This window comes from Staurois parvus, unplaced genomic scaffold (assembly GCF_062004578.1).
Source record: "Staurois parvus isolate SC_StPar_1 unplaced genomic scaffold, SC_StPar_1.0 ptg001432l, whole genome shotgun sequence".
Taxonomy (NCBI): Eukaryota; Metazoa; Chordata; class Amphibia; order Anura; family Ranidae; genus Staurois; species Staurois parvus.
The window spans coordinates 11618343-11642052 of record NW_028319228.1 but is presented as its reverse complement, the minus strand read 5'-3'; the positions used below and the strand labels follow the sequence as shown (position 1 = coordinate 11642052).

Sequence of the window (23710 nt, the reverse complement as noted above, 5' to 3'; positions counted from 1 at the left end):
AAAGATATGAAGATGTGTGTCCCTATCTGGACAGCCCCTATAACAGGTCTTGGGCACCAACGGCTAAAACCTGTGCAGCTTAGCAGGGGTATGAGTTAGGGCTTGTTCACACTTGACTGTTTTACCAACGCTTGCCAAACGCCCCTATAGCGTTTGGCAAGCGTTGGTCCGGCGTTTGCGGAGTATTTTTTAACGCTCGGCAAACACCACATGCGCGGTTTAGCGGCGGTTACTAGCCTTTTGCCGAGCGTTAAAAACGCCCCACAAACGCCTATAATGAAGTTTGAATGGTGTTACCGCTCCACAAACGCCCCGCAATCGCGTTGCAACTGCACCGCAAACTCCAGCCGGGTATTTGCAGAGCGGCACCATAGACTAGAATAGGAGGCTTCAACGCCTCCTGACTTGACCAGAGGCGTCCGTTTTGCCGCGACGCAACGCTAACGCTCCCGTTAGAACAGCACCATGTGCTGCAATGTGCAGAATTGTCCAAGGCATTTGGGAAGCGGTAAAAACGCTTCCCAAATGCCTCTCTGCCACCTGCACACAACGCTAGTGTGAACGTAGCCTTACAGAGATGAGACAAACCACTTAAAACTAGCAGAGCTGCTTAAAACGATCAGCTCTACATGTAAAAACCTTATCCCAAGAGGAGAAAAAACTGTTTGCTGTAACTGTTTGTTTATAAAGCATTAGGTGGAGTTTGTCTTCAATTTGTTAGTGTATTTAAATTTGCTAGTATGTCTAACACTCACCCCGACTGAAAATGCTGCTGTCCAAAGGTGCCCCCTGCACTCCTTAATCCAGAGTTGAGGCACTTTGATACAGGAGGTGTGTTGCTGGCCAGATCACCAGGTGAAAACGGGAAAAAAGCCTTAGGGAAGAAAGCTAATGCAGCCACCACATCTGACGATGATTTTTGGTTTTGGCTTTAATACCGCTTTAAAGCACAGATTGGGCTTTGTCTGCTTTTTATTGTTTGGGAACATGGATACAAATGTACAAAGCACAATACTATTGTAGTGCAACCCTCTTAAGGGCTACTGAATCTTTGGCTCCCCCTTAAGCTCTGCACAGCCAGGCAACACACATTTTTCCACGCTTGCTGCTAGAGTTAGTAAAACAGTCCTTGAGCTTGGTTTTGTTGTTTTTATTAGGAATTAACAACTTGGATTGGGTCTAGGGGTATATGGAATGCCCAAGGAACTGTAAAACCTGAGGACAACTTCTGTACAAAAATGTTGACAGAAAAAAAAATCAGCAGCAGTCTCTTTAAGGAGCACTGATTCCTCTTTGGTGGAATGTGGCGACTGTATTTGTTTGGGATTTTTTGTGCATGTTTTCCTTTATTTTCACCTGTAGATCCAGGCAGTAAGTCTGGTCCTTTAACAGAACTAACTGTCCATCAAAAAGTGTCAGTTAAAGGGTTGAGACAAAGCATATACAGTGGATGGAAAAAGTCTACACACCCCTGTTAAAATGTCAAGTCTCTGTGATGTAAAAAAATGAGACAAAGATAAATAATTTCAGAACTTTTTCTACCTTTAATGTGACCTATAAACTGTACAACTCAATTGAAAAACAAACTGAAATCTTTCAGGGGGGGGGGGGGGGAGTAAACATAAAAAACTAAAATAATGTGGTTGCTAGCAGTTTATTTAATAATTTAACCACTTCAAATCTGGACACTTTTACCCCCTTCCTGTCCAGGCCAATTTTCCGCTTTCAGTGCTATCACACTTTGAATGAGTGAATTTGTTTTTAGTAAACAAAAAAAAACCCAAATTAGTTTATATCCAAAAATTATAATTTTTAAACATTTTTTTTTTACATTTTTATTTTTTTTTAATATTATTATTTATTTATTTCAGGTACTTATATAGCACTGTCAATTTACGCAGCGCTTTACACATATATATTGTACATTCACATCAGTCCCTAACCCTCAAGGGGTGTACAATCTAAGGTCCCTAAATTACATTCATACATACACATACTAGGGCCAATTTAGACAGGATCCAATTAACCTACCAGCATGTCTTTGGAGTGTGGGAGGAAACCCACGCAGGCACAGGGAGAACATGCAAACTCCAGGCAGGTGGTGCCGTGGCTGGGATTCGACCAACGACCCTAGTACTGCCAGGCGGAAGTGCTAACCATTTAACCACTGTGCTGCCCTATTATTATTTATTATTTATGTTTTTTTTTTTTTTTTACATATTGTCAGTCTAGCAGTACAGTGTCACCATGGTGACACTGTACTACTTGTGGGGGGGTGATGAAGATTTTTTTTTTTTTACGCTAATTGATTTTACACCCATATAGGCTCTAAAAGCAATCATTTCTCCTTCCCTCTGGCTGCATTTTTGCAGCCATTGAGAACTACTGTAAGAGCTGTGATTGGTCACAGCTTGTCACATGGTACAAGGCTGTCATGAATAGCCTTGTACCATGTGACCTCTATGACCATTCACAGATTTCACACGTAGTAAGCAATGATGTCAGAAGTGATATCTTGCTTACTACTCTGCATGTGATCACTGATTGCCCAATCAGTGATCACATGATCGGCACCTCGCAGAGAGATCCCGTATGACGATTGTTGTTCCACTGTATCTGGAGGAAACAGTGGGTACCGGATTGCGGTGCTGCGCGCTCCCTGGGAGCGCACACAAGCAGGGTGCGGGGAGGCTGTTTGTAAACAGCCACCCGACCCTGCACTGCCACCGTCCGGCCGTTTATATACAAAGGCCGGATGGGAGGTGGTTAAGTAAAACGATTATCTAAAATGGAAAAAACTGTTGCTGTAACTGCTCTAAAAGTGCTATTAGGTGTTTGGCTTTAATTTGTTAGGGAAGTCCATCTAAATCTGTTAGTGTATCTAAGGCTGGCCATACACTATACAATTGTCTGTTCAATTTCTGCCCAATTTCCTTTAGATTTACCTTCAACTATGTAGTGCAAGGGCCTGCCTAATTGGATACAATTGAAAGTGTTGTTAGGTATGACCTCCTATTATATGGTTTTTGGTAAATCTAAACCAAAAATCTCAAGAAAATTGTATAATGTATGGCCAGCCTTACACTACCCTCTCCCCAGCTTGACAATGCTGCTGTCCAAAAGTTCTCCATTGCTCCTCCATCCAGAGTGGAGTCACCTTAAGACAAGAAGTGTGTTACTGGCTGGATCACCAGTTGAAAATAAAGGAAAACAAGCCCCCCAAAAAGTAAACCAATGCAGCCAATACATATAAGAATTAGTTGCAATATATTATATTTTTGTTTTTGAGTTTAATACTGCTTTAAATTCCATATAATCTTATTGGAAATTTTCTGTTAAAATGAATAGTCTAGCAAGAGGGTCTCTTTACATTTTTTGTTATTCAGATCCTTCAACTTCTGGAAACAAAATGCCCTTTAACAGGAGTAATAAACCTTTCAAAGGTGAGATCATATTCTATATGCTATACCAGGGGTGGGCAAACTTTTTGACTTGGGGGCCGCAATGGGTTCATATATTGGACCCGGGGGCCGGACCAAGAGTAGATGAATTATGTGTATGTGTCATCCATTGTAAGTATAGTAATATTCCCCCATAGTAAGCATAGTAATTAATCCCCCATATAGTAATTCATCCCCCATAGTAATTCATCCCCCATATAGTAATTCATCCCCCCATAGTAATTCACCCCCCCATAGTAATTCATCCCCCATAGTAATTCATCCCCCATATAGTAATTCATCCCCCATAGTACTTCATCCCCCATATAGTAATTCATCCCCCATAGTAATTCATCCCCCATAGTAATTCATCCCCCATATAGTAATTCATCCCCCATATAGTAATTCATCCCCCCATAGTAATTCACCCCCCCATAGTAATTCATCCCCCATAGTAATTCATCCCCCATAGTAATTAATCCCCCATATAGTAATTCATCCCCCATAGTAATTCATCCCCCATATAGTAATTCATCCCCTCATAGTAATTCACCCCCCCATAGTAATTCATCCCCCATAGTAATTCATCCCCCATATAGTAATTCATCCCCCATAGTAATTCATCCCCCATATACTAATTCATCCCCCATAGTAATTCATCCCCCATATAGTAATTCATCCCCCATAGTAATTCATCCCTCATAGTAATTCATCCCCCATATAGTAATTCATCCCCCCATAGTAATTCACCCCCCCATAGTAATTCATCCCCCTTAGTAATTAATCCCCCATATAGTAATTCATCCCCCATAGTAATTCATCCCCCATATAGTAATTCATCCCCTCATAGTTATTCACCCCCCCATAGTAATTCATCCCCCATAGTAATTCATCCCCCATATAGTAATTCATCCCCCATAGTAATTCATCCCCCATATAGTAATTCATCCCCCATAGTAATTCATCCCCCATAGTAATTCATCCCCCATATAGTAATTCATCCCCCATAGTAATTCATCCCCCATATAGTAATTCATCCCCCATAGTAATTCATCCCCCATAGTAATTCATCCCCCATATAGTAATTCATCCCCCCTATAGTAATTCATCCCCCCTATAGTAATTCATCCCCCATAGTAATTCATCCCCCATAGTAATTAATCCCCCATATAGTAATTCATCCCCCATAGTAATTCATCCCCCATATAGTAATTCATCCCCTCATAGTAATTCACCCCCCCATAGTAATTCATCCCCCATAGTAATTCATCCCCCATATAGTAATTCATCCCCCATAGTATTTCATCCCCCATATAGTAATTCATCCCCCATAGTAATTCATCCCCCATATAGTAATTCATCCCCCATAGTACTTCATCCCCCATATAGTAATTCATCCCCCATAGTAATTCATCCCCCATAGTAATTCATCCCCCATATAGTAATTCATCCCCCATAGTAATTCATCCCCCATATAGTAATTCATCCCCCCATAGTAATTCACCCCCCCATAGTAATTCATCCCCCATAGTAATTCATCCCCCATAGTAATTAATCCCCCATATAGTAATTCATCCCCCATAGTAATTCATCCCCCATATAGTAATTCATCCCCTCATAGTAATTCACCCCCCCATAGTAATTCATCCCCCATAGTAATTCATCCCCCATATAGTAATTCATCCCCCATAGTAATTCATCCCCCATATAGTAATTCATCCCCCATATAGTAATTCATCCCCCATAGTAATTCATCCCCCATAGTAATTCATCCCCCATATAGTAATTCATCCCCCATAGTAATTCATCCCCCATAGTAATTCATCCCCCATATAGTAATTCATCCCCCCATAGTAATTCACCCCCCCATAGTAATTCATCCCCCATAGTAATTCATCCCCCATAGTAATTAATCCCCCATATAGTAATTCATCCCCCATAGTAATTCATCCCCCATATAGTAATTCATCCCCTCATAGTAATTCACCCCCCCATAGTAATTCATCCCCCATAGTAATTCATCCCCCATATAGTAATTCATCCCCCATAGTAATTCATCCCCCATATAGTAATTCATCCCCCATAGTAATTCATCCCCCATATAGTAATTCATCCCCCATAGTAATTCATCCCCCATAGTAATTCATCCCCCATATAGTAATTCATCCCCCCTATAGTAATTCATCCCCCATATAGTAATTCATCCCCCATAGTAATTCATCCCCCATATAGTAATTCATCCCCCATAGTAATTCATCCCCCATATAGTAATTCATCCCCCATAGTAATTCATCCCCCATAGTAATTCATCCCCCATATAGTAATTCATCCCCCCTATAGTAATTCATCCCCCCTATAGTAATTCATCCCCCATAGTAATTCATCCCCCATATAGTAATTCATCCCCCATATAGTAATTCATCCCCCATAGTAATTCATCCCCCATATAGTAATTCATCCCCCATATAGTAATTCATCCCCCATATAGTAATTCACCCCCATAGTAATTCATCCCCCATATAGTAATTCATCCCCCATAGTAATTCATCCCCCATATAGTAATTCACCCCCCATATAGTAATTCATCCCCCATAGTAATTCATCCCCCATATAGTAATTCATCCCCCATAGTAATTCATCCCCCATATAGTAATTCATCCCCCATATAGTAATTCATCCCCCCTATAGTAATTCATCCCCCATAGTAATTCATCCCCCTATAGTAATTCATCCCCCATAGTAATTCATCCCCCATATAGTAATTCATTCCCCCTATAGTAATTCATTCCCCATATTAATTCATCCCCCATATTAATTCATCCCCCATATAGTAATTCATCCCCCCTATAGTAATTCATCCCCCATATAGTAATTCATTCCCAATATTAATTCATCCCCCATATTAAGTCCCCCCTGTGTCAATTCACTTACCTTTGCTCCGCGCGTTCCTCTCGCCGTGTTCCCGCGCCGTTCCGGTGTAGCATAAAAATCTGTCTCCTATGAGGATCTGTCCCCCTCGACGTATCTGCGCATGTGCCAGTTTCAGGCATTAGCAGCCGATCGGCGATCTCCGGCACAGATACGTCGAGGGGGACAGATCCTCATAGGAGACAGATTTTCATGCTACACCGGTCTTCAGGGCGGACTGTGAGAGAAGCCTAGCTCTGCGGGCCGGATTAAAAGGTCGTTTGCCCATTGCTGTGCTATACAGTACTTCTCCACACATTTTCAGTATGTTATGTTGATGGCAGAATAATGGTCAGCAATAGTGACAGAACTACCAGGGTCACAACGGTCGACCGGGCCCTGGAGTTACACCATGGTGGAGGAGGGCCCCCAGATGGCTGGACCAAGTTCCGGCACTGGGCTCCACTCCTATCAGCTGTGCCACCTTCCTGTGCTCTCTGCTTTCTCCCCCGCCAGGCGCCTCCCCCTCAGCGATCCCCTTTGCAAGCAGTAAATTGCTAGCAACCAGTGACACACTTTTCACAGGGTACACACTGGAGGGGAGGAAAAAAACCCTAATATCACATTTTGGAATGGCTTGGAGGTTTCCACCATCATTCATATAGTATTATATATATATCAAGATTGCACAGTATATATGTTTAAATAAGATTGGATTACTACTTGGATTACCCTTGGGCGTTTTCCAAATATTTTTTCACATATGAATTAATTATAAGGGGGGTTGGTTTTTAATTTTTAGTTTTTTGGGTCTCTAAGGGAAGCACTGTTGTAAAGGGATACTGACCTAATGGGGGGGGTCTCTAAAGGGGGCACTGACTGATCTTGTCTAATCTTTTTATGCCACTCAAAATACATTCCATGTTTAAAGCTTATCTAAATAAAAAAATATATATTTTGTATTGCAACTTACCAGTCCTTAGATGTTGTGGCTGCATTGGTTTTCACAATCATTTATTCTTTATTTTCAACTGGTAATCCTGCAAATAATATACTTCCTGTCTCTGGGTGGCTATTCTTACTCCTCCACTGTATCTATGGGGGGAGCCATGTGCTGAAGACTGCGCTGGACTGACTAGATCAGTCACTAGTCGTACGTGGGTGGGTGATTGGGTGGGTAGGGAAACGTCCCTCCAGCCAGTTGTACCCAATGGTGGATATTGGCGGTAAACCCTCTTAAGGTCTGGGCTGCTGCCTTTCTGGTATGGCCTTGAGGTCATTTTCACACGTATACTTGGAATAATAGGAAAGAAGGAGCACCTTATATCTAAAACAATGCACTTTTGATGGTAGATTAAGAGGCATTTATTGAGAGTAACAACAAGTACATCAAGCCAACCTGTTTTGGGAGAAAAGACTCTCTGTTCTTCAGGGCTTTTAAACAAATTAAAAAAATATACAGAGAAACAAATATATGAGAGAACAAAAAAAACAGTATGTATATAAAACACATACACACACACATATATATACTGTATATTAGAACATTATGTCGATTATGTAGAGGCAAAAATATCAAAGTAAAATAAAAATTTAAAAAAATGCAAAAAATATATATATATATATTACAATTAAAATAAATATATAAGTCAAGAGATCCTGATCATGATCAAAATAATCAGAATGGAAATAATCAAAATAGAAAACAAATCAATGGTAATGATAATAATGTCAATAGTAATCGTAATCATTGAGCTGAGAGGAAATCTGCAGATAAACCCAATAAAAATAAAATAAAATGAAATAACAATATTTTGAATAGTAATAGTGATACCAACACTAATAATAGTGATCATCGAGCCTAAAGGACTCTGCAATGGAAATGTGTGTGGATTGCGCTAATAGGTCGGGTCTTAAGGGATATAAATCAGTGTGTAGATATTACTGTGACATAGATGATTATTATTATTATTATTATACAGGATTTATATAGCGCCAACAGTTTGCGCAGCGCTTTACAATATAAAGGGAGACATTACAGTTACAATACAATTTGGTACAAGAGGAAACAGAGGGCCCTGATGATAGACAATGTAAAGCCGTGCGTGAATGTGAAGCAAAAAATAGTTATGGACCAACCTGTTATTAAATGGGAAAAATTCCCACTCCAGTTATATATTTTCTAGATTTCTGTTGGCAAATGAAGCATTGAAGAAGGAAAGTTAGGGGGTGATTATACTGTATGAGGCTGCTGTTGTGGGATGGTAAGAGGCTGGAAAGATTGTTTTGGAATTTGATTCTCTGTATATTTTTGTATTTGTTTAATAGCCCTGAGAGAGTCTTTTCTCCCAAAACGCGTTGGCTTGATGTACTTGTCCTTACACTCAATAAATGCCTTTTAATCTACCATCAAAAGTGCTTTCTTTTGTACATTGGCTGCTCCTTCTTTTCTATTATTCCAAGAATACTACCACATCTGCCTTTGTTCATCTCAATTACATGGAGCATGGGGCGATTAGTAGCTTACAGATACCATTTGTTTGTCTTTAGTGCAGCTCACAGGAGGGGACAAGGGCACTGCATTTCTAGCAAGATTAGTAGACATTTTCTGTACTTGCTGAAAACGTTCTTGGCCTGAAGAATGAAAACAAAAGTTTCCCTCAACATCTAAGGAATAGTAGGCTGTAATAATATTCTTAGGTTTATTTATCCTTTAACTTAATCTTCTGATATGATGTGTTACTTTGTTCTCAGCATATCTGAGGGGGGAAAAATGTTTGTTTAAAAAACAAATAAATAAATAAATATTAAAAAATAAAAGAAAAAATAAAGAAAAAATACCTAGATCAAGGTTTGATCTAGTTCAGTGCCAGGGTAAGTGTTTGGGTCAAGGTCGGGTTCAAGGGTCAAGGTCAAAAGGTCAGGGTCAAAGGTCAGGATTTTTTTTTTTTAATTGGTATTAGTGTCAGTATTTTAGGTTAAAAAAAATGCGCACTATTGTTTGTGGGTTGTAGTACGGGTACAAACAACAAATAACATACACATATATGGTATCTCTGCAATCATCAAGAGCTGGAGAATTTATTTTTGGTTGTTCTTTGGTGGTAGGTTATGGTAGTAAGAAGAAACACACAGCTAAATTAAAAAAAAATATATTTTTTTGTGTTCTGGGCCAGTTTTCCTTTGATAATAAAAACAATCCAGAGATATCCATTACCATTAACCACCAAATGAAAGCCCAATTTGTCCTGAAAAAAACAAGGTATAATCCACCTGGATGTACAAAGTAGTTGTGATGATATGTACGGTTTTACTAACACATGTCAACGTTGAAAAATTAGGCATGAAGGGGTTAAAGTAGCCTGTAGCCTAGTTTTCGGTAATTTCAGCATTTATGAGCCTTTTGCAAAATCTGCTCCTCTTCCGTTATGTCAAAATACAATTATACATGTTTATGATCCCTCTATAGTTCCAGAATGGTCTACAGTTGTATCTCTACTGTTAAGTATGTAAGAGGTTACAGTGTCACAAATATTTCTGACACCTGAATTCTGCTCTTGGTTTTGTCAGAACACAGGTTCGAACATTCAGGCATTTGTTTGAATGCTGGACCTTTAGCTCTTTTGGCAAGAGCCAAACACTAATATATATATAGTAGAATTTTTTTCTACTGCTGCTATATCTGACAGCTTCTTCTGTCAGTTTTTTTTCAGACACCCTGCGCATCCTTAGCAAGTGATGTCACCCAGCCCTGTCATTTGCTGAATCGTTAACCATGTAAGCAAAGGGGCAAGAGGACATCAGCCTCCCAGCTTACATATTATGTACAACATTCTAGGACAGGGGCCTGTTGCCTGGGGCACACAAAAACAAGCGCTCTCCCTCATTTGAATCTAGTGCAAGTATAGTGTGCTATCCTCCCGTTGAGCTCAGCCACCGCTGCTACAGGAGTAAAAAAGAAAGCTTGGAACTTGGATGAACTTAGCCTTTACTAATAAAACCATCCAACTTTTATTTATTTCAGGTACTTATATAGCGCCGTCAATTTACGCAGCACTTTACATACAGTTGTGTTCAAAATAATAGCAGTGTGTTGAAAAAAGTGAATAAAGCTCAAAATCCTTCTAATAGCTTTTATTTCCATACACACAAATGCATTGGGAACACTACACATTCTATTCCAAATCAAAACATGAAGAAAAATATATCAAATTTGTGTTGTTCTTCTAAAAAAATTGAAGAAAAGTGAATATTAGACTGTTCAAAAAAATAGCAGTGTTTGTATTCTTCTTTACAAACTCAAACATTCACTATATAAACTGAAAAATGTTTGAAGATTTTGCTTTCCTTTGAATCATTTAATGAATATTTAGTTGTATAAGCACTGTTTCTGAGAACTGCTGTACATCTGTGTTGCATGGAGTCAACCAACTTCTGGCACCTGTGAACAGGTATTCCAGCCCAGGATGATTGGACTACATTCCACAGTTCTTCTCTATTTCTGGGTTTTGCCTCAGAAACTGCATTTTTGATGTCACCCCACAAGTTTTCTATTGTATTAAGATCCGGGGATTGGGCTGGCCACTCCATAACGTCAATCTTGTTGGTCTGGAACCAAGATGTTGCACATTTACTGGTGTGTTTGGGGTCGTTTTCTTGTTGGAACACCCATTTCAAGGGCATTTCCTCTTCAGCATAAGGCAGCATGACCTCTTCAAGTATTCTGATGTAATCAAACTGATCCATGATCCCTGGTATGCGATAAATAGGCCCAACACCGTAGTATGAGAAACATCCCCATATCATGATGCTTGAGCAGCCATGCTTCACTGTCTTCACAGTGTACTGTGGCTTGAATTCAGTGTTTGGGGATCGTCTGACAAACTGTCTCCGGCCACTAGACCAAAAAAGAACAATCTTACTTTCATCAGTCCACAAAATGTTGCGCCATTTCTCTTTAGGCCAGTCAATGTGCTCTTTGGCAAATTGTAACCTCTTCAGCACGTCTTTTTTTCAACAGTGGGACTTTGCGGGGGCTTCTTGTAGATAGCTTGGCTTCACATAGGCGTCTTCTAATTGTAACAGTACTCACAGGTAACTTTAGACCTTCTTTGATCTTCCTGGAGCTGATTGTTGGCTGAGTCCTTGCCATTTTGGCTATTCTTCTATTTATTCGAATGGTAGTTTTTCGCTTTCTTCCACGTCTTTCAGGTTTTGGTTGCCATTTTAAAGCATCTGCGATCATTTTAGCTGAGCAGCCTACCATTTTCTGCAATATGTTTTCCCCTCTCCAATCAACTTTTTAATCAAGGTACGCTGTTCTTCTGAACAATGTCTGGAAGGACCCATTTTCCTCAGAATTTCAGAGAGAAATGCACTGTAACCAGCATGTACAACATTTGCTGCCTTCCTTCCTTAAATAAGGGCAATAATTGCCACCTGTTTTTCAAAGAATGAATGACCTCACTAATAGAACTCCACACTGCTATTATTTTGAACATGCCCCTTTCAATTAGTGATTCAATTACACAGAATCAGCAGCATGCATGTCATGACTGTTGGGTCTGTTGGATTTCTATTACTCTACTACACCTGCTAGTAAATTATTTGCCATGTAGAAATATCATTTCTACCAAAAACAGGGATTGATCAGGTTAGTGATGTCTGACTGCTATTATTTTGAACACAACTTTATATATTGTACATTCACATCAGTCCCTAACCCTAAAGGGGTGTACAATCTAAGGTCCCTAACTTACATTCATACATACACATACTAGGGCCAATTTAGACAGGATCTAATTAACCTGCTAGCATGTCTTTGGAGTGTGGGAGGAAGCCGGAGTACCTGGAGGAAACCCATGCAGGCACAGGGAGAACATGCAAAGTCTAGGCAGGTGGTGACGTGGCTGGGATTCGAACCAACAACCCGAGTACTGTCAGGCTGAAGTGCTAACCATTTAGCCACTGTGCTGCCCATAAACTTATTAAAACTAATCTCCAGGTTGCATTTAACTTTAATCATAAAACAGGGAGTGCAGCGCTACGTAAATATTAGACAAATAAACCTTTAACATAAAGGAATATGTGATTGATATAAGTCCACTTATAACATCATAATATGAGTTATGTAGTCCAACACAAAATGTCAATCACTGTGAGTATGGTCCGATGTTCTGTTGTAGAGGTATGAATAGATTGCCTACTCACCAGAAGCACAATATCATTGTGCATATCTAGATCACATGCATCCTGGGGTCCCGGGTAGAAACAGCCTGGTGCTAGGATCCTCTGGTGGTCCCTCAATGGTATATAAGAAGGATACAGGTCTGGTCACATTGTGCTTAATCCTCAGGTCTGCAGCAGTGCCTGAAATACTGGTGCTGAGGTGTGGAGGCTCAGTGCCAGGTATGGGGAATAAAGGTGCTCATAGTGTAGTATTATGAATAATAAATTTATTGTATCAAATAAGAACAATGACGTACATAAGCAACTAAAAAGGTTACAATGGCATCACCCCTACTGCAGATGTGTGTTTACACGAAACGCATCTAGGAGGAGCCCTTGCACACCTTGACGTCACGCCGCTGGATCAGGAGGTCCGTCAGCCTACACTTGATTTGTACTGGTCAGTGCTTGTTTGGGTGCTTTTTATGATTGCTCATAGCAGCCTCTTGTAACCTTTTTAGTTGCTTATATTCCTATATGTTAAAGGTTTATTTGTCTAATATTTACGTAGCGCTGCACTCCGTTTTATGATTCTAGTAGGAAGGTTTTGTGGTTCCTTTTAGTGCATTGGTCGCTTTTCAGAGTGCGCTCACTAACTTACATATATTGCATTTAACTTTAAATAAGCCATTTGGACCAAGCTGATCCAAACAAACTATTTACTACACCAACAGTCGCAGTGGCTGTGTGTACTTTATAAGCTGTATGTAGCATCTCCCCAACAACCTTGACACTGCACCTTTCTGCCCGCTAGCAATGCTGCTTTGCATATTCCACCACTGCTCCCCTTGTCACAGTTCCCCTTCTTGCATTTGTAGGGACATGCAGAGAGAAGGAGAGGCTAAGCTTGGACGTTTTGGGCTTTCTGCCCACTTTTTCCTCCCTCTGCTGACATCACCCCCTCCCCAGTACAGCCTGTAGAAACCACTCAACCCTTCAACATCTGGGGGCCCTATGAACATTGTGCGTGTTCCCCTGGGAAGGTGAAGGAGGTTTACACCCCTGAGCTGAGAGGACGAGGGATATCATACATTGAGATAACTACCACTTCCATTACTACAGAAGCTTTTCAAATTGGCAACCATTTTCTACAAGTTTAACATCCAGATTTGTTTCATTTTTACATTCAAGTTAGGAGTTTTTTTTTAAAAAACAACATAACTATTTAGAACTCCTTCCTCCTAAATGATTGAACCTTCTATATTTTGAACATGCACTCTTTATATCAGATTGAAACTAAGAGGGTGCAGTAACAGTTTGGTGTGACTACACTACACAGATAATTTCTGGTTAGATGCTGAGGATAAGTGCATTATCTATATACATATGGTGATGTTAAAAAAGGCCAACTTCCTGAACACTTTGTGTTATTGGTTAATTACTTTATAGTGTGGCAATTGTGATCATATTTTTTTCTTTTAGGCCCTTGCAGTTCCTATTTTGTAACATTTTGCTTATTTTTTTTCTTGCAGTACTTGGGATGCATAGAGGTATTGCGGTCCATGAGATCTTTAGATTTTAACACAAGAACTCAAATAACAAGGTAAGAGTGTCAATGGCCTCTCTTCTTTTCCAAACAAAAAATAGCAAAAGGGCTACAATAACTGGTTAAAATGTCACTCTCAACCATTTTAATGTCAACATATTACACCAACAAACTCCTGGTTGTTGAGGAGTTAGAAATAATTTTCTATGCTATAGAAAAAAAAAAAAAATAATTAAAATAAAATCTATATATATATATTGTATCTATACATTTTATATATATATATATATATATATATATATATATATATATATATATATATATATAGTCTTTATTTCACAAATAAAAATAAGCACCAAGGCTTCTTTCATACAGGCGGCAGGGGACGGGGGAGATATGGTATGTGGTAAAAACAGGTGGTGGAGCTGTAATTTTACCTCTCCTGAATGCCCACCCAAAGGAGAAACAACAGTAATTTTAATGCTGCATGCCAAGTGGGTAGATGGCACTGGCCATTCTAATCAATGGAGCCACCTCACAACTGTGAGCCAAATGCTTGGCTTGTGGTTGTGGCACATCATCTCCTTTAGAAAATGCCATTTGATAAAAAAGAGAACAACAAAAAAACGCTGATCACTTTTCAGAGCATGTGGTCGTGTGAACCTAACATTAATGTATGACAAATGATTTCCAGAGCACCATGAGTTATATAAACAGTGCAGCAGTATCAGTTTGCCTAGAGGCTAGCTTTGTCTGAGAAACCTTGGCCTACACCCTCTGATAAAGGATGAGTCACTACAAGGAGTTGATTATATACAATGTTTGCACAACGGATCAAATTCAAAATCCTAACACTGACATACAAAGCTGTCCATCATACTGCCCCAAACTACATCACCGACCTAATATCCAAGTACCACCCAACGCGCACACTCCGCTCCTCTCAAGACCTCCTTCTCTCTAGTTCCCTGGTCTCCTCCTCCCATGCCCGCCTCCAGGATTTCTCCAGGACATCACCTATCTTCTGGAACTCCCTACCCCAATCCATCAGACTATCACCTACTCTCCTCTCATTTAGGCGCACCCTGAAAACCCACCTCTTCAGGGAAGCCTACCCCACCCCCTGCTAATTGCCGACCTCCTCCACTCTTCCTACCACTCCATCCCCCACAGCTATCTCCTCCTGTACCACTATCCCCTCCCTCCTAGATTGTAAGTTCGAAAGAGCAGGGCCCTCGAACCCCTCGTGTATCACATTGTATTGTTTTCATACTGTCGCATGTTCTGTCTCCCTTTGTAATGTACAGCACTGAGCGAACTGTTGGCGCTTTATAAATACTGTATAATAATAATAATGTTACATATTTACAAAGCAAGATATATTTTAAAAAATTCTGAATATTATAAATAAAGAGTGCAGAGAAACGAAGGTTGGCCGCACTGGCTACGGTGTAGCAGAATTAAATTCCTTTATTGGTATCTTCACAGACAGTATAATAATAACATGACAGTTCCAAGACAGGACAGAGAAACAGTAAACGCATTTCACACAAACACGTGCTTAGTCATTACTTGATGGATAAAGAAAACAATGCTCAATTCCTTTAAAGATTAAGTTTAGCTAAAAAAAAACTCTATAGATTTAGTGACCTAACTTACCTATAATAAAGTATGTCCCATATCATGCAGGCAGCTGGATCGTACAGAAGTCTTCTATGCAGGTATGCCCAGTGCTCTTCCTGTTGCTGAACTTCGGGAGCTGCGATAGTTAATAGCTGTGAAGCTGTAGTGAAAAGAGTGGAAATCTTCCAATGGGGCACCTATTCAGATATCATCTGCCACATTAGAGGGATTCCCTCTCAGTTCTTGATGTGTCTGTAAGACAGGAAGTGTAGGGAAATCTGCCCAATAAGACATATAAATCACAAAAGTAATGCAGGAACTACTTTCAAAATCAATGCGACTCTGACTCTGTCAGAGTCGCTCCTATTTGAACAGTTCCATTGCAGACAATAGGGTGCGACTTGGCATGTGATTTAAAATGGTCAAATCACATCACAAGTTACACCGGTGTGAACCAGGGCCTAAACTTTAACTACACATAGTTCAAGGCTTGTGTGACAGCATTCCAAACAATTAAAGCTGTTTTTAAAGCAAATATCCTAAATATTTTAGGTACTTCCAATATGCCTTAACACAATGGATACAGTCCTCCACTCACTCTGATGGAAATACATTAGACTATGTTTTCTCATATCTTTGCACTCCCTACAGCCTCACAAACACCCCCTTTCCTCTCTCTGATCACAATCTCATCACCTTCACAGTGTCCTTGTCTTCAAACACCTATCCCTCCAAGCAGCAAACAATTACCCGCAGAAACTTTCACAACTTAAACCCTTCTCTTTTTCACTCTGCAACTGACTGCCTCTATGACAGAATCTCCCCCCTGTCCTTCCCTGACCTGACCTGGCCACTGCTGTCTACAACTGTTTGCTTTCATCCACACTAGACTCACTTGCTCCTCTAACAACACGAAGTACCAGGCCCCGACCGTTACAACCTTGGCAGACTGACAACACCAGAAATCTTAAGAGACATAGCCGTGCACTGGAGTGATTGTGATGTAAAACCAAATCTCAGCAAGCATTCACCGTATAGAAATATGCTTTCTTAACATACAATTCCTCCCTCCATGCTGCCAAACAAGCCTACTTTGTCACTTGTCCTCTTCATCTGTTCTCTACTTTTAACTCTCTACTTTCTCCACCTCCTCCTCCACCCAGTAACTTACTCACTGCTTACGAGATTGCAAATAATTTCAAAAACAAGATTGGTGTAATTCATAGGGACATTACCACTGCACAGACATCTATCCCACTTAGCATACCTTATACCAAACCTCCCTCAACACTTTCATCTTTTGACCTTGCTACTACTGAAGAGGTCACCAAAGTTTTCTCAGAAGCCCATCTCTTCACCTGTCCCCAGGATCCTGTCCCCTCACAACTACTATGCTCACCCTCTTCTTCTATCCTATGCTCCCTCACTCACATCTTCAATTTCTCCCTCTCTAATGGTGCCTTCCCCACCCCTCTAAAGAATGCACACATTACTCCCATACTTAAAAAACCCTCCCTGGACCCCACCAACCTGAACAAATTAAGACCCATCTCCCTGCTCCCGTTTACCTCTAAACTCTTAGAACGCCTAGTCTACAATCACCTGAGCTCCGATCTCACTGACAACAACCTTTTTGACCCTTTACAGTCTGGCTTTCGCTCACTACACTCCACTCCACTGAAACTGCCCTACTAAAACTCACTAATGATCTATTAACTGCTAAAACAAATGGCCACTACTCCATACTCTTACTACTTGACCTCTCTGCAGCTTTTGATACTGTTGACCATCCCCTACTCAAAAAACTCCACTCTCTTGGTCTCTGCTCTCTCCTGGTTCTCCTCCTACCTATCGCAATGCTCCTTTAGCGTTACCTATAACTCTGTCTCCTCCTCTCCACTTCCTCTTTCTGTAGGGGTCCCTCAAGGTTCTGTCCTTGGATCCCTTCTCTTCTCCATCTACACCTCCTCCCTTGGTCACTACACCTACTCCCATGGCTTTAAGTACCATCTCTATGCTGATGACACTTAAATCTATCTTTCTACTCCTCACCTCACCCCTTCAGTCTCCTCTCGCATTACTAACCTACTAAGTGACATATTGGCATGGATGTCACTCCACTTCCTCAAACTCAATCTTTCGAAAACTGAGCTCTTACTATTCCCTCCAGCCTGTGCCCCCTCGCCTGACTTCTCCATCAAGATCACAACCATTAGTCCCTCCCCTCATGCCAGGGTACTAGATGTAATCCTAGACTCCCATCTGTCCTTTCAGCCCCAAATCCAATCACTGTCCAAATCTTGTAGACTTCACCTCCGCAACATCTTCATGATATGCCCATTCTTAGCCTCTGAAACTACTAAGCAACTTATTCACTCCCTGGTTATCTCTTGTCTTGACTATTGTAACTTCCTCCTCATTGGCCTACCTAATCGCAGGCTATCCCCTCTTCAGTCTATCATGAATGCTGCTGCCAGACTCCTCCACCTTACTAACCATTCCATATCTACCATCCCTCTCTGCCAATCCCTCCACTGGCTTCCCATTGCCCAACAAATAAAATTCAACACATCAACAATCACATATAAAACCATTTATAACTCTGCCCCAAATTACATCACCAATCTTGTCTCCAAATATCACCCAAACTGTCCTCTCCACTCCTCCCACTACTTCCTGCTCTCTAGCTCCCTTGCCTCCTCCTCCCATGCTTGTCTCCAGGACTTCTCCAGAGCCTCCCCCATCCTTTGGAATTCTCTGCCCCAATCAGATCAGACTATTACCTACTCTGCCCACTTTTAGGAGATCTCTGAAAACTTATCTCTTCAGGGAAGCCTATCCTGCCTTCAGCTAATAATGGAATCTTCTATTCCTTCTACCAGTCCATCCCCCACAGTTATTACCTTTTGTACCACCAGCCCCTTCCTCATAGATTGTAAGCTCCAAGGAGCAGGGCCCTCCTAACCCTCTTGCATTGAAGTGTATTGTCTCCCTTTATTTTGTAAAGCGCTGAGCAAACTTTTGGCATTATATAAATCCTGTATAATAATAATAATATTGTTTTCACTATTATACGTATATAGTTGGCAAAGAACACAACATTTTTGTGTGTAGGTGTTAGCAGTCCCCATAAGCATAAGGCCTACCATGGCTTCACAAAATAACTAGCTCATTTTGTAAATGATTTAGGATTTATTGTTTGCTTCTGCTTGCAAAAACCTTACATTGCATGCAGTTTTTCTGTGTCTTTTCTTTTTCTCTGTATGTTAAGAACAGCACAGTGACTGATTATTTGCTTTCTTTGGTAGATGGAAGTCTATTTGAGCTCTCATTATGTAAGAGAGAGCTGCACAGTACCTACTATACTATTTTTTTTGTTCATGATTAAACAATGATTTTGGAACTCTTTAAGCCTGGGTTTCTGTGCAATTTCCGCACCGCTTCATAATTGCACCTTGTTCATACGAACCACTGTGGGTGTGTATTTTAAGTTGGTTTCTTTCTCTGATGAAGTGCGTGTGCATGTAACGCGTAAGGAGGAGCCAGGACGTCGTGACGCTACGCCGCTGGAGCCACGAGGAGGCCCGGCGGCCATCTTTGTTTACCGGAGGGTTAGTTTTACTTCTACACCCCGATGCTGTTTCCAATCGCTTTTATTTTGTTTGCAAACATCTTCTTACTCAATAAATATATAATTTAAAATACTCTGGGGTTTATTTACTAAAGCTGGAGAGTGCAAAATCTGGCTCACTTGTGCATAGAAACCAATCAGCTTCCAGGTTTTATTGCCAAAGCCCAATTGAACAAGCTGATGTTAGAAGATGATTGGTTTCCATGCAGAAGTGAGACTGATTTTGCACTCTCCAGCTTTCGTAAATAAACCCCTCTGTGTCAGCACATCATCTTGTAGTTCATACTGGGAGCACACATTTAGGGTGACAAAATTTTGCCTGCTTGCATATCCTGAGGCAGCATTATAATGCTATGACAGAAAGTGGCTGGGGAAACAATTTGACAGAAGAATTATTAATACAATGCTATAGAAAATGGAAATAATTGCAATGTAAGGTAACATATGTAATTTGTTGTAAAATGGGGTTAGACACAGTGGTATCTGTACCAGGGCATTTTCTGAACACAGTGGGCCTGTGTTCAAGATCATAAATTGGGCTCCTTTGAGCCATGCCATACTCCAGTCACCTACATGTGTACATTTTTTAACAATCCCAACTTAAAAAAATATATATATATTTTCGGTAAGATATTGCCGTGCAATTAGTATATGTGGTCACATTGTGCTAACAGTGAGAGTCTAATAGCTGCATACAACACTCAGTACAATCATTTTTTATTATGTACATCTTTCCTCACATGTGCTTTTCAGCCTACCCTAAGGAAGAACGTCATTGAAAAGTCTGTAACTACTTAACAATCAGTAACTGTGGAAACAATAAAAACTTTGGTTAGAGGTAATAATAGCTATTAGTGGACGGATGTAAAATAATCAATACTCCCATCCCTCAGCATTGGTGGTCGAAATTTGGCTGCAAAAAATACTCTCCAGCCTTGGTGGTCAGTAGCTGGCTGGAACATTAACCATCCTTCAGCATTGGTGGTCAGTGGTTGGCTGTTAAAATCCCTCCCATCCCCAGCACTGGTGGTTAGTGGATGCCAACAAAAATAGGTGAAGAAAATAACAAAAACACCACTTATCTGTCCTGTAGTCTTGTGTAACTTTTCTTCACATAGTGCTCAGAACACTGCCAGCACTCCTCTCCATCTAATAACCAGAAATCTCTTTTGAGGGGGAAACTGCTGCAAGTCTGATGAGTTGGCTGTGAGGCATCCAATTAGAAACCTAAAAGAACAGAGCTGCTTATGCTTGTTACCCTCTGCAAATGTCTGGTTGGATTGGATGCTGGACAGAGGGTTCTGATAGTGCCAGGTGCTGGAACAGACAGAGTGTTCTAGTAACCTGAACACCAGTGAGCCAGGGCACCATGTGAGTGGTGGTACTTGATGTGGCCCTCACCCACAATGTGTCCAGTGAGTGCAGAGTGGGCCTGATCCCTCTCGGGGCCTGTTTGCAGTACACTCACCGCACATATTATGGATATACCAGTGATATGTACAGTACATGTAACTGTCATAGTCAAACAATTTCCTGTTTTTATTTATCTCAGTAGACAATTTAGACATGTATAACTCTTTGATAGGGAGTTGTCCATTGTGTAAGCTTCGTGCACTCAAAAAGTCTTACTTTTTGTGTTCTCCAGTATACCTGCTTGAGTGTGGGTGCTGAGGAGTAAGTGTATTGCATATAATGCCAATCAAATGCTTTTAGGATAAGGTACTGTATATGCCATGTGCGCTAATGTCCAAATGGATGTAATCTTAGCACAGACACTCGTTACTTAAACATTTGACTATTAGTGATTGCTGAGTCAAATGTCTCTGGAGCGTGCCTTGACAATTTTATAGATTCACCGATACATTTGTCCCTGGCTAATAGTAGTGCATACATGCTCCTGCAAGGCTAGTAGTTACTCTGTAAGTTTATTCAATTAAGCATTGAGGGTGGGAAAAATCTGAGAATGGGACATGAACTGAAAACATTCCAAGAGTGGCCACCAAGGGGAATGAAATAATCCTAACTCATGCATGACAGCTTTATTATTACTTTAAGGGAAAATGGAGGTAGAGGTTGCAGATGTGGATGAAATCTTGGTTGACTTTTCATTTGATCTTTTTGATAATTTTTGCTGTTTTCCAATCACTTTGGATAAGTAACAAATTTATTTAGCGGAACCTCACTCAAACAGTGAAGTATTGTTCATTCTTCTCTTCCACCCCCCACAATGTAACTGAGTTGCAGTTTTTTGGAAGGAAGCGAGTACCTTTTTTTGTTGTATCTGCTCCCACTTCCTCAATCCTTGCATAGGCAAGGATGACGTTGCCTCATCCCACGCCCTGCCCACTCGCAGCCTCCTGGAACCCATCAAGAATTCCAGGAGCTGCAGGACCAGTCTCCCTGCAATGCTCAATCTTGTGCATGCACAGTGGGGAGCTGTCTCTGATTCATTAGGAAGTCACAGCCATCTCCAAAGTCCAAGATGGCAACATTGAGGATCCAGCAGTGGTGAGAAGAATTGGCTGTAGGAAAACAACACTGGACTTCATGGACTGATAATTACTTTATTAGAAAAGTCAGTAGTTGGCGACATTTAATTTTGAAAATACTGAGTGAAGTTTCTTTTTAAGTAATAAAGTGAGGCTAAAGTGTAAATAAGAAGAGAAGGTAATGTGGACATTATATTTGATTCTTTCAGAGATGAAGACTTTACCATTACGAAATAATATGTGAACAAGAATAATTTTACCATTCTAAAATGCTGTACAGCTTTTATCATTGCAGAAAATAATAAGGGCAGTGACTTTCTTACCTAACCTACACTTGATACCAAATCATTCTTCCTAGCAATTTAGGTGTTCTTTAGGCAGGAAAGGCACAAGTTTTGCTACAGGTGATATTATGTCGAACTTGATGCATTTCTTGGCTGCTCACATCAGTCTGTGACTTCTGAAGTTCCTACCATCTAATGTACTAGTAATGTAACAGTATTTCCTATTAGCAAACCAACTCTGTGATGGAACTGGAGGAGCAATACATACAAAATGCAGAGCATACTATAAACTGAAACCGATTACAACGGAGGTGTTATCTATAGATACCATGCAGATTAAACTATAACTAAAGGCCCAACTTTTTTCAGATTTTAATAGAATGGTAAGGAACTAGAACCACTGTCAGGTTGTTATTGCTGTCTGCGTCCCCATTACAAATATTTGCTTTCTCTATTTGTCCTGATCACCAATGTCATGAATGAAAATGAGGCTAAATCCAGAATGTTGAGTTGCTTCGGAACAGGAATGGAGGGGAAATCTTCCAGTAAGTATAAGTTACCATGACAACTGTCTAAGAGCAGATATCTTTTACATTATAAAGATATTCTTTCACTTCCTATTGTAGCTTTTGACAGGAAGTGAAGGGAAAAATCACTAATATAACAGAGATGCAAAAAAAAACAAAAAAAACCTGACAGCATTTTCAACTCTTCCGTACTCTATCTGTAATGAAAATAAAAGTTTTGCCTTTAATAAATTTTACGCCTTTTAGGGTACAGTTGTCAGAATGTAAAGGTGGCCAAACCTCTATCAATATGAATATTCAGTCTATTATTAAATGCGAGAAAAATTATCATATTGGATGAAAATTATGACCCAAAGATCCCCCATTCGATTGATTTAGTGAACGTTTGATCTATTTCGACCCTGCTAAGATGATCTGCTGTGGCAGAATTTTGTTGACCTCTTCTGATCGATTAAATAAATATGTATGTGATCATAATTCAGGTTGATCAAGTGATCATTGTTATAAGATTGGTATAACAGATAGATCATATCTTTGAGCAATAATTTTAGTTAATTGCAACGTGTGGAATATTGTGCGTTTTGAATAGAATGCTATACAAAAGGTTGTTTTGGGGAACTTCTGAATTAACACTTATTACTAGCGTGGCTTAGCACTAGATATTACTGTTGTGTGTTATATAACATTTGGCACATTTATTATTTTAATGGGTATGTTTGGGGTATGTTTACTTCACGATCACGGAGTTGGTGGACTTTGAATTCTATATATCTGAGTTGATACACATACTGTATTTTATTTGAATTGAGTTTTTATTAGAGCACTGCACAAATGTATTTATGTATTCTATATTTTTGGTGTTGGTGGTTTTGGAATAGTGTTAGCTGCTCTGTACCTTTAAAAATGTTTCTTTTTTATATATCACATTTGGGTGAGGGTAGCACAGAAATATGTATTATGTTTTATTTATCCATGCTTTAGAGCGTATGTAGAGGAATCTGTTAGATATATATATATCCGAGTAAAGCCAGCCTCACCTGAGAGTGATCTGAATGAGGTTCTTAACCACTTGCCTCCCAGCCACTGTACATATAC

At 40.2% G+C, this 23710-nt stretch overlaps 1 protein-coding gene across 3 annotated transcripts in view; it reads left to right on the top strand.

Moving 5' to 3' along the window:
• SHC3 (SHC adaptor protein 3) overlaps window positions 1–23710 on the top strand; it is a 113583-nt gene that overhangs the window by 12055 nt on the left and 77818 nt on the right. For all 3 annotated transcript variants that reach the window (XM_089662166.1, XM_089662165.1, XM_089662167.1), the window contains exon 3: window positions 14048–14118. In XM_089662166.1, the coding sequence (XP_089518292.1) occupies window positions 14048–14118 (71 nt within the window). The remainder of the gene's footprint in view (window positions 1–14047; window positions 14119–23710) is intronic.